The following is a 19,478-nucleotide window of genomic DNA, read 5'->3' as shown; positions in this document are numbered from 1 at the left end:
GAGGCCTACGCCGGCTCTGAGGTCATTTCCTGTGCGCCTGTTGGGACGTAGAAAAAAGAAGGAGGGACCATGCGCGGACATTTCAAACAATGGCGGTGAAAGGTTCACGTTGGTGTGATGCGGAGGTGGAGTGTTTACTGCAGATTTGGTCGATGAAAAGATTCAAAAACAGTCGACAAGACGCACAAAAACTCCGAGGTCTACGGAAAGATCTGGAAACAAAGCCACGCATCGCCATGACGTCATCAATGCGTGTGACGTGTTACGGCGTGATGACGTATAGGCAGCAAGAAGCATTCTCCGAGGCCCAGGTAGTGTGAGTACAAACGGGCCTGGAGGGGGGGACAAGGACCCTAAAGCACGGGGCACGGGACGGAGGCACAGTGGGAGGGCGCCCTTAAAAGACAATTAAATAGATGAAAATCCTGCGGACAGAGCACAACTTTAAAGACTAAACAATGGAGGAATGATGGTTTCAGCCCTACACACAGTAGGTTAAAGAGCTGGCCGATGCTTTTGGCTACACTTCTTAAGCGTGCTCACACTGACCTTCAGCACAGGACCATTTCTACAGAAGTTACATGAAGTAGAGACAATGGTGACAAAGCTTACAGGCTCCACAGACCCACACACTCCCTTACACATGAATAAAAGTGGGCTGACTGCTCCCTGCATCAGTGCGACCACAGCGCTTTCATCATAAGATACACTTCCTGTTTATCACGGCTAACATTTCCCCTTTTTCCAGTCTCAGTGGGTGGATTTTCTAATCTCTTCTAACTTCTCTTCTGAAGTATTTCAGAGGCCCAGCCTTAATCCCCGACCGCAAATCCCAACCTCCTGACTAAGTAACATTCTGTAACCCCATTATACCAACAACTTGAGTTTCAGTGGTTACTTCAACGTCGTTTAACACCAAAACCATTCTGATGAACATTCGATACCTTAGTCGAACATGTTTAGTAAAATGAAATAAATAAATAATCTTTGGGTGGGGCTTGAAGTTGGTCGACTCCCTCGGATCCCTTAGACTGCCTGTCATTACTTGCGCCTAGGTAATAATACTTCCCTTATTTATGCCTGTTTGAATTATGTTTGTATAATAATTATACATCCTCATTGTCACGGCCAGATTAACCTGTTTGACGTCCCTGTTGCCTTCAAGTTCCCATCACGCACAGTTCACCCACAGAGAGGATAACAGAGTTGTTAACGTTGCACAAAGACCCAGAAACCAATTAAGACAGTTAATTAGTTTACGCTTCTCATCTTCAGCCTCTTATCCAGGGTCTATCTGGGGGGCAGCAGCTTTAGCAGGGGACCCCAAACTTCCCTTTCCCGGGCCACATTAACCAGCTCTAACTGGGGGATCCTGAGGCGTTCCCAGGCCAGTGTGGAGATCTAATCTCTCCACCTGGTCCTGGGTCTTCCCCGAGGCCTCCTCCCAGCTGGACGTGCCTGGAACACCTCCCTAGGGAGGCGCCCAGGGTTCATCCTTACCAGATGATCCTGATCCACCTCAACTGGCTCCTTTCAACGCAAAGGAGCAGCGGCTCTACTCCGAGTTCCTCACGGATGCTGAACTTCTCCCCCTCTCTCTAAGGGAGACTCCAGACCCCCTCCTGAGGAAACACATTTCACACGCTTGGACCTGGACCTGGTTCTTTGGGTCCTGACCCAGCTTTCATGACCACAGGTGAGGGTAGGAACCAAGATTGACCGGTAGATCCAGAGCTTTGCCTTCCTCAGCTCTCTTTTCGTCCCAACGGTGCGGTAGAGCGACTGCAGCTCCGCCCCCGCTGCTCCGACTCTCCGACCAAACTCACGCTCCATCGTCCCCTCACTCGTGAACAAGATCACGAGGTACTTGAACTCCTTCATTTGGGGTAAGGACTCATTCCCTACCTGCATCGCGTGAGCACAATATAAACAACAGTATTACAATATAAGATGACCTAATAATGCAGTTGATATTGCACATTATGGTGCAAACTCCCAGATTCATTTGGAAGTGATATATTCAGCAGAAAGCAACAGAGACCAGTGAAGCTACAGGACATGCGCGGCCCTGGGGCGGCTGCCCGTCACTGCCTGATGGATCGGTGATCCAGCTTTGCCGTAACTGTTCTCATTTAGTATCGATTGTTCCTGACAGACGCATCGACGACTTCACTGTGTCACGCACAAATGCAGCAGTTAGTTCATAGATTTATCGACCCAGCCCGTGTCGATATGGTGCAATCCTTTTTATTTAGCACTAATTGCTTCGTTGTTAGGAGACTTTTCTGAGTAAGATTAACAAATGAAGTAAAAACCTGCTCTTTAACTGGTTTTTGCAGCAGTACTGGACTCACACTTGTTATTTAATTTACCCTCAACTTTAAACCAAACACTAGATTAAAGCTGCAATTGGAGATAATTTATCTTGCGGATTAATCTGCAAATTACTTTAGAGATTGAGTATTAAAAATATTATAAAACAGAGACATCACACTATCCCAGAGGGGACAAATGTTGATATTTTGAATAGTTCAAAACCCCAAAAATATTCAATTAGGGCTGAATAAATAATCCATATTTTTTTAAATCACAATAAAAGTGCAATATATAATTTGCAGGAGGCACAATATTTGTATGTTTGCAGCATTTACTGTATTATATGGGACATAATACTGAACTGACTGAATCAGGATTGTTGCTTTCTTTGTCATTTGTTAATGAATTATTAGTTTCTTTATGTTTTACAGAATAAAACATGAAGAGAACTTTAGTTTCTGTGGAAAAACAACAGATTATTCACATTAATTCACCGTATGTGAACAACAGACACATCCGTATGAACTATTATTAAATATTCATTTGATTCTTGAAACAAAATATAGAAAAGGTAATACAGAAAATAATATAACAAAACGTTTTCCTTTAAAATACCGTTCTTTAACCCCCTCCACAATTCATTTTTAGATAGTTAACAGCTCTGTCATACATTTATATTAAATTTTTTTAAATTTATTATCATTTTACAAACTAGACTTAACAAGTATCTTACAAAAAACATGTATTTCTCATATATTCCTATCAAATATATATGATTATTTTCATTAGGGATCGACCAATATTGAGTTTTTAGGGCTGATGCCGTATTGTTTTTACCGATACAGATTGACGATTTTCTTGAGCTGATATTTGGAGCCGATACGACGTTTGCTCCCTCAATTTACATCATAAAAATCACACAAAGATGCTGAAAAATGAACATTTACTTTACTTTTTTTATTGAAGCGCCTGCCGATACACTTGCCGATCACTAATTTCCATGCATTTGTATTTAATTTAATCATCAATGATGAACTTATTGATATATTTTAGGATCCAAAATATAAATTCCCCTTAGAATTTAAAAATAAATAAACAAAAATAAGCAAATAACGTGGGAGGAGAAGGGAAATTAAGAAAAATAAATAATAACCTATATAAATAAACATAAAACAATAATAAAACCCTTCCTATCTGTACTCTGTGAGCATAATTCATCTTCTTAAGTCTCTTTTTAAACTCTTTTAAGTCAATATTAAACAAAAAAATGGTAAATAAAAGGGTTCGTATTTGGCACCTTTGAGCTTCCGTAGCTCAAACATCAACCTAGCAGCGGATTAGCCGCAGGTTCAAAACAGCTAACGTTAGCCACCTTTGACTGACGCCAGTTACAAACGCTACGGTGTCTTTTTAACGTTAAATCTCAAAATGACAACAAAGTTGATAAACTGTCGAACTGACAGACGTGTTTAGTGTGTTTTATAAACGTAAAACACAGAGCAGAGAGGTGGAGAAGCGAAGTTAAGGACCTTTAATGTCAGAGAGTCGTTTGACAGGTGCTAGCTTGTCGTTAGCTTCGTACAGACGCGTAAACTACGACGTTACCTTTTCTATCGGCGCGTGCCGGTGAGCCGCCAAAGACCGGGCCAGAGACAACACGGTGTTGAAGTAAAAGCCTCTGCTCCCCGCTCCGTTAAGAGCCATGTTCACAGATGTCTTAATGCCGGAGTCACACACACACAAACATGTTCTTTCATTCGTCCTGAGGAGGAGTTCGAGTCCGCACTGACAACTACGGCAAGCGCAAGGCGGGAAGGAAAAGCGCGAAGCAAGGTCACTGTGGCAAAACGCAAAGAACAAGTGTTAAAAATCAAAAGTTCTGATTTTTAACTTGATAAATGTGCTTTATAAATACACTGTTACAAGGTAAACAACACAAAGAACCAAGTAAAGTGTGTATTTTATTTATAATGATAAAAACTGCACATTCAGAGCAACAACAAACCAGAGATAAATATATAAATGTATGATATTGTATTATAAACTATCATGTATTGTTACAGCTGGTAGAGATGGGGCTGATTTAAGTGTATTTCTGTGTAGCTTATTCTATCATACTGATAATAATATCATATATTATTTAACTTTAAATTTAGTTTTGCAAAGAACAAGTGTTAAAAATCAAAAGTTCTGATTTTTAACTTGCTAAATGTGCTTTATAAATACTCTGTTACAAGCTATATAAGTATTTTAAAGTATATTATATTTTATTTATAATGATAAAAACTGCACACTGAGAGCAATAACAAACCAGAGATAAATTAATCTATAATTATTATAATATAATATATAATATATGTATTGTTAGAACTGGTAGGGATGGGGCTCATTTAAGTGTATTTCTGTGTAGCTTATGCTTTCATAATGATAATATCATATATTATTTAACACTTTTAATAATTAGTCAATGTATAAAATACATATAATGGGCCAAAGTATAATATTTGCTTCTGTGACGTACACGAGTAAAATTATAACATAAGATAAAATGGAAATACTATGCCGCTCTATACTTCCACGACATTTCAGAGGCACATTTTACTTTTTTACTTCATATATATTTTTAAAATGTAGTTACTTTGCAGATTAATATTAATACCACAAAATATAGTCAATAAATAAAGTCTCTGTGAAAACCAAAGTAAAAACCACTCAGCTTTTGAGTGAATTATGTATTTTATTTATGATGATAAACACAGTTATTTAGTTTTAACTGCGCATTGAGAGCAACAACAAACCAGAGATACATTCATCTATTATACTGTATTATAATATATAATGTTGTGTTAGAGGGTTAGAGGGATCATTTAAATGAATTTCTGAGCAGCTTAATCTATACTAATATAAATAATATACTATCATATTAATTATTAATATATTATGTTTATAATGGATAATAATATTATCATAATAAGGAAAGTTCCCCTTTGTGGGACTAATAAAGAAATATCTTATCTTATATATGATTTGTTGATAGCAGTTTATAATAATTAGTAAATTAGTTATTAATAAGTAACAAGTAACTTAATTTATGTCTATTTTTCTGTGTTAATATTTCATTGTTTCTTATTTATTATGATTTATTTTTACAGTAGTAGGGGCGCCTCTATATTAAAGAGGTTCTCCTTGATATTTCATGTAATTATGACGGTTTACGTGATGTTCCAGACATTTACATTCAAGCTGTTAAGGTCACGCTTTAGGCTCTGCGACCTTTCCTTTATGATTATTGTACGTTAAATTGATTTTTGTACTTTAAATGTCTTGGACCTGGACCTGGTTCTTTGGGTCCTGACCTGGACCTGGTTCTTTGGGTCCTGACCCAGCTTTCATGACCACAGGTGAGGGTAGGAACCAGGACTGAGCGGTAGATCCAGAGCTTTGTCTTCCTCAGCTCTCTTTTCATCACACCGGATCCTGACTGTTGGGCTCAAACCACGTCCCCGTGTCCGCTGCGCGTGACTTTCACTGGATATCTTCCTTTAAATAAAGTCATATATATTAAGCTACCCAGAAGTATATATATATATATATATATATATATGTGTGTGTGTGTGTGTGCTCTACCTTTACCAGCGGCACCATTAAAATGATGAACACATTAATGCATCCGTTATTATAATACAACATTATAATGTCAATCACCCTGTAGAATGAGGGTCACCGGTTGGAGTCCCTGTGTGCACCATGAATGGAGCGTGTCCTGGTGGCTGGAGAGGTGCCAGTTCATCTCCTGGGCACTGCTGAGGTGCTGTTGAGCAAGGCACTGAACCCCCAACTGCTCGCATCGCCGATCCATTGGCAGCCACCCCGCTCTGACATCTCACCATTAATTGCATGTAAATAGGTCCTGTGTGTGTGTGTGTGTGTGTGTGTGTGTGTGTGTGTGTGTGTGTGTGTGTGTGTGTGTGTGTGTGTGTGTGTGTGTGTGTGTGTGTGTGTGTGTGTGTGTGTGTGTGTGTGTGTGTGTGTGTGTGTGTGTGTGTGTGTGTGTGTGTGTGTGTGTGTGTGTGTGTGTGTGTGTGTGTGTGTGTGTGTGCATGTGCGTGTGTGTGTGTGTGTGTGTAACATGAATAACAATAGAGTGAAACAATTGAATTTCCCCCTGCAGGATTAATAAAGTAGTAATCCTCAGATACTTCAGTACTTATAGGTCAAATATCAGAGTACTGCTACGAACAAACGCTCTGATCCTTAAAGTGAAAGAACAAACACCAGGAGGACGTTGAACAGTCTGATCCAATGTTTATTTGTGAGCGTCCATGTTAGAGAATGAATTAGACTAAAAAGGCACAAGGTTGAATTACTGGAACTTTCTTCATATCTTCATATGAGAAGAAAAAAAAGACATTTACACAGAGGTGACACGAGTCGAACACGTACTCAAGCCAGAGCTGAGAAGAAGAAACGCTCAGAGTAAACATTCGTAAAAACATTTCATTGCATTGCACGTAAACACGGCGGACGCACGAGCTCAGCGACTCCGGTCTGAAGCGTGTTTGTGAGCAGCAGTTGGCACATCGGGGTCAAAACAGTAAAAAAAGGAAATTAATACAGTTAAAAATTAAAAACAGCATCTGCAATAAAAGCTTCCCTAAGGCGCTCGTGCTCCCTGGAATGAGATGGAAGGCACTTCTCAAGCGGTCTACGCGATAAAGGCGAATTAAAAGCAAAATGAATCGACACACGAGTCCGTTCGGATGAATTTGGAAGATATGAACCTCTCAGAAACCGCCTGGAATCAAACATCTGGCACCGCCGCGGTGGAGTACATTATTAAAACACCCGTGGTGACGCAGAACACGCGACATTCAATCATTCTTAATCTCAAAAGATCTCAAAATGAAAACATAGGCACTTTTTTTACAGCATCGCTCTCGTGAGTTAATGGATTTAAAACATCTCTGCAGCTCAAAGTGAACCCTCCTCACACCTCGACAGCTGTTAAAGAGGTTGTGCACGTGTGCGACATAATAAAAACTGCATCTCTCTGGACCCTACAATCCTGATTAATCTGACAAATGTGATTTAAGGCATTTAATTCTTGTTGTACCTGTCGCCTGTGCAGCATGTGACACCTGGATCTGCGTATAGATACTGAATGAAACAACGGGTTTGAAAGGTTTCTTGTAGAAAATCAAAAAAAATCTAAATAGTTACATAGAAAACGGGATTCATAATGTTTGATCTCTGTTAAAATCGCTCCTTTCAAGTATCATCTCTCTGTCTACAGTGTCTAAATCACATTACGTTGGGTCGGGGATTGGTCTCTCTTTGATTAAGAACACGCGTGGTTGAACTCAGAGCTCTGCGGTCGTCTGTGCTGACAGCGTTTCCATTTCCTCCCGTCGATCACATCTAAATAAAATGCCCCGTTCCTTTCCCTGAGCTCTTATAAGAAACACCCTCCCCCCTTTTCTGGAATTTAAGGAAAAAGCAGCAAGTGTGAGCAGGGACTCTGCAATCCGCGGCTTTCTTTTTCACGCGGATAATCCTTCCACTTGTGTTTGCTGAGTACTATAAATAAGATCAAGAACACACCGATCCCTGTCTCTCTCTCTGAAAATCACTTAGAGGTAGATATTAGAAACCTAGAAGCAGGGTGCAAGGAGGTGGGTTTGGGACTCGGCCTGGTTAGTAATGTGAACGACCCGGTCCTCAACACTCCTGCTCGTTGTGTGGCACCGCGGGGGGCGGAGTCCATATCAGTCCGTCTTCCAAACGATGTTCAGGACCTTCACGACCTCCTCGTAGATAATAAAGACAATGGCCACGTCCATGCACACCCGACCCAGCCGGGGCACGGTACCTTTGTAGAACCTGCGTGGGACAAAGGGAGAGTTTGAATACTTCAGGGCACTGAAAGATCCACCTCACAAAAGGTGATTTGGGAATGAAAAATCACAAAAACATGGTCGTCTATTCATGCAAAACATCCCAATATCATTACTATTAATAACAACAACGTCATTTGTATTGACAAATGTACAAAAACCCACGCATCGCAGCCCCCACGTCCTCACCTTTACCTTTAATTTAGTTTGAATCAGTTATTCGATGCTATTAAAAGGGGGTGAACCTGCAACTCGATTCCCTTCTTGCTGTAATGAACCCCCCTTATAACAGTTTGTACAAGAAACGTTCTATTGACATGTCTGTCCCCCTGAATCCCATCAACTGTGTTTGTGAACTTACGCCTTGGGCCCCTCGTGCTTCATGATCTGGGCGGCACAGTCCATTGTGCTTTTGTACTTGTGAGCTTCAAGACCCTGTGAAATAACATCAGTCACGTTTGTCACTCTGCTCATGGTCAAATTATTAAATTAAATCTTCTTTAAAGGAAAAAGGAAAGGTGAAGGTGTTATTGAACCAACCTGCATTCTGGTCTTAATGACATCCAGGGGGGTGTTTCCAAACACACTCGCAGCTCCAGCAACGGCTCCAAACATTCCAGTTATCAGAGGGTTAATGGCTTTGTTGGGGTCGTCGCCTAAAAAGAAATTAAAAGATGATTGTTGGGCTGCATGTGGTGATTATCAGGGGGTTTAGGGCGCACTCACACTGTCCATCCGTACCGTGCCCGAGCACGTTTCACGGCTAAAGTCTGGTTCCTTTGACCAGTGTGAGTGCAACCGTACCACGTCTAGGAGCGGCACGCTCGCCGTCCACAGCCCGTTTGGGAGAGGTGGGCTTTTGTAAAGCACGTTTGCACGTGTACGAGCACGAGCGTGCGCACGTGTACGAGCACGAGGCCTACGGCGGTTCTGAGGTCATTTCCTGTGCGCCTGTTGGGACGTAGAAAAAAGAAGGAGGGACCATGCGCGGACATTTAAAACAATGGAGGTGAAAGGTTCACGTTGGTGTGATGCGGAGGTGGAGTGTTTACTGCAGATTTGGTCGATGAAAAGATTCAAAAACAGTCGACAAGACGCACAAAAACTCCGAGGTCTACGGAAAGATCTGGAAACAAAGCCACGCATCGCCATGGCGTCATCAATGCGTGTGACGTGTTACGGCGTGATGACGTATAGGCAGCAAGAAGCATTCTCCGAGGCCCAGGTAGTGTGAGTACAAACGGGCCTGGAGGGGGGGACAAGGACCCTAAAGCACGGGACACGGGACGGAGGCACAGTGGGAGGGCGCCGTTAGTCTGATGTAACACCTTTTCAAAATACATTTTCTGGGTCCAAACGCTCCGTTGAAACAAAACAGACAACAACGGCCGAATGTGAACAATAACGATCACCTCTTTCATCAGTTAGACACCTTTGTCATCCATAAAGAGTTAAAATGATAATTAAATTGTTCTGTTTAAACACTGGGGAACACTGTGGCGTTGGAGAAACACGAAACTCAGACCCGGAAATCATATTTTGAAAGGGTGTTACGTCACGACCTAACAGCCGGATACAGACATGGATAAAGAGACACACACACACACGCACACGCACACGCACCTTTGTACCAGTTCCTCAGGGAGGTCATGACGTAGAAGCGGATGGCCTGATTGGAGCCTTGTTTCAACACGGTGGCTGTCAGGCCTTGGTAAGTCCCCTTGAGTCCTGCAGATACATCATCAGAACTTTATCAAAAGCAAAACCCTCACGGCCTTCTAGCTCAGGAGCTAAGGAGGCCGGGAAAAAAATATTATCCTGTGAATAATAGACATAATGATGAGTGACATACAGAGGAGCAGTCATTTCCTGTGTGGCACCATCGTGATGTGGTGGAGTTTGAGCAGCAGGTGGCAGTGAAGTGCAAACCTCCTTACCTTCAACTCTGATGATCTCCCTAACCCCGTGGAAGAATCCCTTGTACTTTGGGTTTGCTGATGTCTGATCGTGGATGAATTTGACCTGAAATTACAAATATAAGAAATATTAATTATCTAAACAAACAACTAAACGCAGAACCTTCTGCAGAAGTACTTTAAATCCGACACATGCAGGGGGTGGTAATGCTGCAATTTGCAAACAAGGATAGAAAGATTCTTTAAGGGCGCACTCACACTGTGCCTCCGTACCGTGCCCGAGCACGTTTCACGGCTAAAGTCTGGTTCCTTTGACCAGTGTGAGTGCAACCGCTCCGCGTCTAGGAGCGGCACGCTTGCCGTCCACGGCCCGTTTGGGAGAGGTGGGCTTTTGTAAAGCACGTTTGGACATGTACGAGCACGAGCGTGCGCACGTGTACGAGCACGAGGCCTACGGCGGCTCTGAAGGGGGTAACATTTCGATAATATTTAGATTGAGAAAATAAAGCGTCCGTGTTGATCCTGAAGCGATGGAGTTTAACAGGGAGTGTCCAACAAAACACTATTTTTCTGACTTTCAATCTAATAAATCTGCAACATTTTTCTCGTAGACTTGTTACTTTGAATCTCGTAAATCTGTGACTTTATTTTCTTGGAAATTTACCACTTTAATCTCATCATTTTCTTTATTTTCTTGTAATATCACCCCCCTCCCCGGGTCCGTAAATTGGCCCTAATACGCCGTCGTAGATCAAAGAGATTAAAGAGGGTTTGTGCAGCTGTTAATGTGTAAAATTGACTTTGAATATCATTGTAGTCAGTGTTGGTTTAGAGCCCGTTATGCTAACCTAACCCCTCCGATGGCAGAACACTGAATTAACGATGTCATTTCCGTACCTTCACTGTCTCCATAGGACAGACTACGAACACAGCCTCGGCGACTCCGGCCCCGAGGCCGCACATGAATCCTCTCTTGCTGTCCAGTCTTCCATTTTCATCACGCATCTTATTACTGATGAACTCAAACACCCCAAACCTGTGGCAGTTAGCAGAGAATCACAAAAGGATTAATGACACAACATATAAAATCAATACCTCTCTCTAATGAGGGGCCCTTTAAACGGGGTTTAGAAGTCGTCACGGCTTTTAAATCTAATTGGCAGGTTGTGAAAAATCCCTTTGAAAGGTTGAAAAAAAATGTATTTGTTAACATTTACAACTGCAGACTAGACGGGTTAAAAACCTTTTGTATTAATGAGTTAATGTCTAACTGCTATTAGAGAGTAAATGAGCCTTTACTAATGGATTAAACAAACGTGTGTACCTGCTTTATTACCAAACAGGAAGGATAATCACAGAGCAAAGGTTTTTTAACAACCTCACACCCCAAACAGTGTTCTGAAGAGCTGAACACTTAGGTCGCACTCACACTGTCCCCCCGTACCGTGCCCCAGGACGTTTCACGGCTAAAGTCTAGTTCCTTTGACCAGACACGGCCCGTTTGGGAGAGGTGGGCTTTAGTAAAGCAAGTTTGCACGTGTACGAGCACGAGCGTGCGCACGTGTACGTGCACGAGGCCTACGGTGGTTCTGAGGTCATTTCCTGTGCGCCTGTTGGGACGTAGAAAAAAGAAGGAGGGACCATGCGCGGACATTTCAAACAATGGCGGTGAAAGGTTCACGTTGGTGTGATGCGGAGGTGGAGTGTTTACTGCAGATTTGGTCGATGAAAAGATTCAAAAACAGTCGACAAGACGCACAAAAACTCCGAGGTCTACGGAAAGATCTGGAAACAAAGCCACGCATCGCCATGACGTCATCAATGCGTGTGACGTGTTACGGCGTGATGACGTATAGGCAGCAAGAAGCATTCTCCGAGGCCCCGGTAGTGTGAGTACAAACGGGCCTGGGGGGGGGGGGGGCAAGGACCCTAAAGCACGGGGCACGGGACGGAGGCACAGTGGGAGTGCGCCCTAAATACTGAGGCCAATGTGGAGGTTTATTGGAAATAAGCTGTTGTGCGCTCATAAAGTGTGTGTGTCTGTGTGCACAGGTGTGTGAGGATGGAGGGTTGCGGTACCTGACAGCTGCTTTGGGTATAGAGCCGTACAGCAGTGAGCTCAGCCCTCGGTACAGACCCCTCACCCCATGACCGTCCACTGTCTGCTTCACACAGTCCCCTGCAGGAGACAGAGACAGAGGGAAGATCACAGAACAACGATTTAAAGAACCAGTATCAAAAGTCTACCGCCAAGAGACGCTCGTTTAACACAATCAGCAGCTGCTTTGTTACAGTGAAGTTGCTAAAAACAAGAGTCTTGGAACAAGAAGCCGTCACTGAGTTTCCACGGACACACGCGCACGATGGTAAATGGTAAAAATGGACTTGTACTTATAAAGCGCCTTTCTAGTCTTCTGACTACTCAAGGCGCTTTCACAGTGTTTGTCACATTCACCCGTTCACACTGATGGCAGTGGACATCTACAGACCATCTAATCTAACCATTCACACACATTCACACACCCATGCGCAACACAGGGAGCAATTCAGGGTTCAGTGTCTTGCCCAAGGACACTTGGACATGTGGACTGGGGGAGGAGGGGATCAAACCACCAATCTCTCGAATGGAGGACGACCCACTCTCTCACTGAGCCACAGTCGCCCCAGTCGATGCCAAAGTTCACAAGCTCTCGTCGAACAGATAACAAACGCTGACTTTACTACGCAAACACACATGTTTGCACACAGAAATCTGCAACAGGACGAGTCCACACTGATTGTTACGTCTCATATGTCAATACTTGGAGGTGTCATTAAAGAGCTTTAACATATCTTTAAATTAAAACCCAAAACTGAACAGAATTATCTTTGTAAAGTTGGATTTAATGGCTGGTGTGGATTGCATTTAGATCTTACAGGTGTGCCTAATAAAGAGGCCGTACAGTGTAGCTGCATTATCACTTCACATGATTACAGCAAAGAAATGAAAGTGAATCAAACCGGACAGCGACCACGAACTCACCGATGCCTTTGTATTTGGGAGGGTTGGCCTTCTCGTCGAGCTGCAGCTGGGTTTTAACGTACTCTGTGGGGAAGGTGATGCAGATCTCGATGCCTCCTGCTATCCCACCTGCAAAAACAGGAAAGACACGCTTGAAAACACACTTATTTTAACGAGAGGCAACAATTTAACGCGTTTGTTTTCTGCCAACACCACACAAGTGCATTTCAGAAGCAGCTCTAAACGATTACATGTTTAAAAATGTAGTTTTTTCTTTCTCTAATCTACTTTACACGTGCAAATATGTGTTTATTAGAATACTGTAGTATCCACAATGATCCATGATCTATTTGCTATGCTGTGCCGTGCTATTATTACTATATACACTATATTATTTGTACTTTCTCAATCAATCAATTAGTTGTTTGGTCGATTAAATGTCATAAAATTGTGAAAAATGTGCATCAATGTTTCCCAAAGACGTCCTCAAAGGTCTGTTTTTGTTCCCACGGCTCAAATATATTTAATTTACTGTGACAGAGGAAAGAAACCTGAACATATTCACATTTAAGAAGCTGCAATCACATCATTTTGACTTTGCTAAAACAGTTAAATGGTTTTCAAATATTTCCCATTTATTTAATAGTTTACAAACTAAGTGATTCATCGACTCGCTGAATTCACACTCAAGATATTAAACTGCAAGGTTTGGTTTAAACCACAGCGTCGTGCGTGTTCAGACACTCCCACGGTATTTTTCACACCAACAATGACAATAATACAACTTTTGTCTGTGCAGCAGGTTAGACACAAAAACACGCAATACAATGAGCTTCACAAAAACTGAAAAATGCAAATAAAACACAGATGCAAGAGGGAAAAAAAGGATAATTAAAGAGATAAAATGTTCATGAATATAAAAATAATTCATAGTAATAAAGAAAAATACAGTTTAAAAGTTTTAAAAGATGCTATTTCCCTTCATAAGTTGTAAGAGAACATTAGTAATGATCATAGGAAGTGTTCATGACTGTTACTGTGTCTCGTCTACGGTGTGAACCAGCTCCACCTTAAAACCCCGGGTGTCACACATCTGCCGTTCAACAGCAAACACGCAGCCGGCCGCTGATTGGCTCTCTGATCTCAGTGTGGTTCTGACCTGCGGACACTCCCCCTGGCATGACTCCAGAGCGAGGGGGTGTGTTGCCTTCAGAGCACATATTGTTCACAGGCACCCGCATGATAGTGGTCCGATTCCTCTGACGAGCAAGTTTGCGTGAAGCACAGTTCAAGGAAAGTTGAGCAAACCAGTCTGAGAAGTCGTGTGTGTGACGTTTATACGGGCAGACTGTCCGAAGGTTAACATCCAGCTTGAATCCATTACTCACACGTTTAAACAAGGTCCCTCTGTGGATGCTTTTAACATGCACTCTTTCTCCCAAAATGCCACGCAGAGAAGGACAACACGCCGTTTGTGCTTGTGCACTCACGAGATTACAGTTCCCCACTAAAACATCCAAGTGCATGTTTGGCTGCAGGGCGTTCCTCTGGTTTAGAGACTTGGCTGAAGCTGTACCTATGAATTAAGCATGCATCAAAAACACAGTCAACATCATCAACATCTGCAAACAAGCCTCCGTGTGGTACCTGCGTTAAGTCCCCGTAAATAAGCTGAAACAAGGTACAGAACCAGTTTATCGAGTCTGACATGTACGGACAACTTGAAGAGGTGTTTTGAAAGTCAGTCAATGTTACTTTACTGTTTTGTCGTCCTTCAGACTAAACACAACAGTCAAGACAGAACATATGACAACTATAGTGTGTGTAGTAGTAAACACAGGAGAGGAGGTAATGTCTGTAATTGTTAGACAATTGTTGGAAACTGTGCTGTTACCCATGATGACATTTTGTTTTTAGTCGGGAGTTAGCTGAGAAGATTGATACCACACATATATTCAATATGAAGCTACAGCCAGGAGCTGGTTAGCTTAGCTTAGCTTAGCATAAAGAGTGGAAACAGGGGGGGACAGCTAGCTTGGCTCTGTTAAAAGTTTAAATAAAACAAGGAAGTGGCACCTACAGAGCTCAACCTGGTCTGTGGTTTTACGGGGGTGTTATGTATTCGTCAGAAACAGTCACTTCAGTATCGGTCAGACTCTACCTCCAGTGCACATAATACTTGTATTTGGTGCAGAAGAACCCAGCCAGGCCAGAGTTTATTGCCCCTTTGGTGTAAAACTTGTCTTAAATGCTCCTCCACCCTGATAAGAAGTAAGTTCTCGGGGTACCACTGCTGTGGAGTACCTCATGGTACCATCCCGGAACCCCTAATGTTAGTCATATAATTCATAGACATGTTACAGCCAGGAAACTATTAATTTAGCTTAGCATGAAGAGAGGAAGTAAAGGGAAACAGCTAGCCTGGCTCTGTTCAAAGGTTTAAATAATAATACAGTGGGTTTTACAGTGGTGTTATATGACTATTTATTCGTCGGACACAGGAACTTCAGAAAATACATGTTACAGCCTTCAGTTGATTAGCTTAGCTTAGCATAAAGACTGAGTAAAACAGCTAGCCTGGTTCTGTCCAAAAGGTAACAAAAAACATGCTAGCAGCACGCCTAAAGCTCACTGATTAAGAACTTGTAAAAAAAAAGATGCTAAGCTAGGCTATCTTGTGTAGGGGCTCTTCCCATGCTGCTGCAGAGGTTTGCTGTTATTTTCAGCAGCATTAGTGGTTAAAAAAGACCTTTGAATGCCTTCACCGTGCTGCCCCGAGCTAATCACTGTTAGCCACATCTGGCTGTTAGCGACTCTCCTGGTTTTTCTCTGTTGTTGTTGTTAATACAGACCGTTTCAACGGGGATTAGTGGTTTTATAAAGCCTCAGCATGTGATCTAATTATTCTCTTTTGACTTAGAAGTCATGTTAACCATGCTATATCACGACTATAATACATAATATCTACAAAAACATCTTTAAAAGCACCCAATTTCAGAGCACACATGGCCGTGATTGTAAACCAAACAGTACGGATAATGATCATGACCTTTCCTGCAAACGCCACGGAGCAGCGCTCGTGCGAGGCGTGTTGTAACCCAGGTGAATGTGCGCACGGGCTGACGGAGCAATGTGCTTTGTCATCGTGGTTCGTTGAAAGTGAACATGGAAACCCAGAGGCCTCTGAGCGCACAGTCAAAGGTCACCCACCGGGTCAACAGTAAACAAGAGCCCCGCTGATACCGCTGACACTGATGTGCAGAAGACTACAAACAATAAAGCTTTTTCTTTTGATCATTTACAGTTTAAACTGTGTGTGTGTGTGTGTGTGTGTGTGTGTGTGTGTGTGTGTGTGTGTGTGTGTGTGTGTGCATGTGCGTGTGTGTGTGTGTGTGTGTGTGTGTGTGTGTGTGTGTGTGTGTGGCCGTCAGCTCTCTTGCGTCCTACTGATGTTGCACTGTTATCACTAATGATTGCCCTGTGGTACGTTGGAGTTTGAGCATCTGTCACTGATTGACTCATGAGACAGAGTTCATCAGACGAGTCAGGTTCCTGTTCTTTAAACTTATTTTCTCAGGTTTCTTTGTTTTTTAAAAGTATCTTCTCGGTTTAAAGGACACACCGCACCACACCAGACCGCACTGCCTCCGGTCTGCAAGACAAGTAAACCAGTCCTGACGTAGTTCGCAGAGAGGCCGACCGTGAATGAGTCCGTGCAGGCAGGAGTCCGGTCCTACTGCATGGACTTCCTGTTGTTTTTAAAGACCTGTAATACATTTGTTTGATATTCAACATTCATTTTATATTCTGAATTAAAAACTATTATTCAATTATTATATTTTATTTATAGTGCCAAATCATGACAGAAGTGATCTCAGGACACTTTACAGAGTAGGGAAAGACCACACTCTACGACTTATTTATGATTTACAGAGACCCAACAATTCAACAATTATGCATGTAAACCATTTCATCTAATTATGTCAAAACACGTGTGCAACGTAAAGGCTAATTTTCCTCATGTATCATTAGGGTTGTTTTTGAATAATGTATTTTTTAGGATTTTCTTAGGATTTTTTAGGATTTTTTGCAATAACTTTTTTTAATAGAAAACATTAAGAAATCATAAAAAAATATATATTATTTTTTAAAAAGCCTTGTGACGTAAAGACGAATATTCCTCATGTATCATAAGGCTTGTTTTTTAATTATATATTTTTTATGATTTTTTGCAAAATGTAAAAAACTTTTTTCATAAAAAACATTTAAAAATCATAAAATATATATATAATTAAAAAACAACCCCTGTGATACACGTGGAATATTAGTCTTTGAGTTGCACACGTTGTTTTTGAATAATATTTTTTTTTTAAAGATTTTTTTATGATTTCTTGTGATTTTTTGCAAAACTTTTGTCACAATAAACGTTAAAAAAAATCATAAAAAATATCTATATTATTCAAAAACAAGCCTTGTGACACAAACTCAAATCTTAAGTGTCATAATGCTTGTTTAAAAATATATTTTTTAATATTTTGGGGGATTTCTTGTGACTTTTTGCAAAACTTAAATAACTTTTTTCCATAAAAAAACATTAAAAACAATCATAAAAAATAAATATATTATTAAAAAACAACCCTTGTGATACATGAGGAATATTAGTCTTTACGTTGCACAGGTGGTCTGACATAATCCAATGAAATAGTTTAAATGCAGAATAGTTTTAATTCTAAATAAAACATGAATGTTGAATATCATTCTGACTTATCACTGGTGTTTTCAGCCCATGTCCCTGCACACTGCACCTCCCCTGTGCATCTCAGAGAGCAGTAAGTGCAGTGAACAGAGGTGCAGGGCTGAGGATCACATCTGCACACAACTGGTAAACAACTCATGTGTGCAGCAGCAGCAGGAGGAGGAGGAGGAGGAGGAGCAGGAGGAAGAGGAGCAGCGACCTGTGCACAAACTTTCTTACCTGCCAGGATAGCCTTCCCCGGGTGCGTGAGCTTGGCTTTCCCCGCCGCAGGAGCCGCAGCAGCCAGGCACCGGGGTCTGTAGAACGGGCTCACGAAGCCGGGTTGTCCGGACATGACTGCGGTTAAACAACAAAACCCGGTGTAACTAACTTTTTCTGTGTTCGTTTGTCAAAAACCCAAACACGGAGGTGCTCGGTGTGAGCAGCAGCCTTATCCAGCCCTGTGTGCAGCAGCCCGGGTGCGTGTGTGCAGAGTCCACGGTGCAAACATGGACCTCTGGACTCGCGCCTGCAGAAGAAGAAGTGATAAAAAACACTTTTTCACAGCGGACCTCCGTCTCTCTCTCCCTCCCTCCGTCTCTCTCTCCCTCTCTCTCTCTGTCTCTCTGGGGCTGATAACGTCGAGTCAGAGTTCACGCAGGGCGGGGCAGGACACGACACTTTCCCCCCCACACACGGAAAAAACGCCATGTTTGTCACAAACATTTAAGGAGGACCGGGGAGAGTTCTTCCGGCCCAATGTGATGACGACAGAGCGCCTGCAGACGGCGCTGCTGCACAGTTTCACAGTTTCACTCCTGTACAAATAAACAATAAATAAATACTAATTTAAGTACTTTAGAGATTATTAATGCAAACATAAATCAACTAATTATACTTTTTTTTTATTGTGGATTAAATTCAGTTTACAGTTTATAAAGTACTTAAAATGAGAATAAGAAGAACTACTTTATTTTTGTTCAATTAATTCAATTCAAATTTATTTATAGTGTCAAATCATAACAAAAGTTATCTCAGGACACTTTACAGACTAGGTAAAGACCACACTCTATGACTTATTTATGATTTACGAAATTAGCTCCCATTCTAATAATATATATATATATATATATATATATATAATAATTCTAAGAGAAATGGAAGTAATAAATATGTAAACATGTATACAATCTAATACAAAATATAAGGTAAGAGATACGACATTTCTTTATTATTATATATAATACAAAATTAAATAGATAAAATACATTTTTAAAAAAGGCAAATGAATAATAAGAAAAATGAAATTAACAGATGATAATGGAGAAAGACAGTAAAGAGACAATAAAAATGAAAAAAATAAATAATAAAAAAGGACATCATATATGTTGTATTTACATATAACAGTAAAAATGACAAAATAATAATAAGAAAATAATAAATATCAGATGTTAAGACAGTTAAGAGACAATACAAAATTAAATAATTTTAAAAAACGGCAAAAATGAAAATAACAGATGATAGTGGAGAAAGACAGTAAAGAGACAATAAAAAGTAAATTTTAAAAAATTAAAAAGGACATTACATAAAAGCAAATCTACTTACACTGTTATATA

At 41.3% G+C, this 19,478-nt stretch overlaps 2 protein-coding genes across 3 annotated transcripts in view; both read right to left on the bottom strand.

Moving 5' to 3' along the window:
* The window catches only part of pi4kaa (phosphatidylinositol 4-kinase, catalytic, alpha a), a 34,723-nt gene extending 30,650 nt beyond the window's left edge, over positions 1 to 4,073 (bottom strand). For both annotated transcript variants that reach the window (XM_083929596.1, XM_083929597.1), the window contains exon 1: positions 3,922 to 4,073. In XM_083929596.1, coding sequence (XP_083785722.1) covers positions 3,922 to 4,020 — 99 coding nt within the window. In that variant the 5' untranslated portion in view covers positions 4,021 to 4,073. The remainder of the gene's footprint in view (positions 1 to 3,921) is intronic.
* Positions 4,074 to 6,601: 2,528 nt separating this feature from the next.
* slc25a1b (slc25a1 solute carrier family 25 member 1b) lies at positions 6,602 to 18,474 on the bottom strand. Its single transcript, XM_083929215.1, has 9 exons — positions 18,103 to 18,474; positions 13,149 to 13,256; positions 12,206 to 12,305; positions 11,024 to 11,162; positions 10,148 to 10,232; positions 9,834 to 9,938; positions 8,751 to 8,866; positions 8,572 to 8,645; positions 6,602 to 8,196 (listed from the first exon to the last, which is right to left on the bottom strand). Exons 1-9 carry the CDS (start codon positions 18,215 to 18,217, stop codon positions 8,082 to 8,084), a joined length of 957 nt encoding a protein of 318 aa, XP_083785341.1. The 5' UTR covers positions 18,218 to 18,474; the 3' UTR covers positions 6,602 to 8,081.
* Positions 18,475 to 19,478: the final 1,004 nt, after the last annotated feature.

This window comes from Echiichthys vipera (genome assembly GCF_963691815.1).
Source record: "Echiichthys vipera genome assembly, chromosome: 16".
NCBI lineage: Eukaryota > Metazoa > Chordata > Actinopteri > Perciformes > Trachinidae > Echiichthys > Echiichthys vipera.
The sequence above is the reverse complement of the archived record's forward strand: the minus strand, read 5'-3'. Positions and strand labels throughout refer to the sequence as shown.

Excerpts from the sequence above, each read along its gene's own strand:
- slc25a1b (XM_083929215.1), bottom strand. The coding sequence starts at position 18,217 with ATGTCCGGACAACCCGGCTTCGTGAGCCCGTTCTACAGACCCCGGTGC. Across the intron at positions 12,306-13,148 it reads TCCCAAATACAAAGGCATCG|GGGACTGTGTGAAGCAGACA; the intron begins GTGAGTTCGTGG and ends TGTCTCCTGCAG. Across the intron at positions 8,197-8,571 it reads AAGCACGAGGGGCCCAAGGC|GTTCTACAAAGGTACCGTGC; the intron begins GTAAGTTCACAA and ends TGTCCCACGCAG.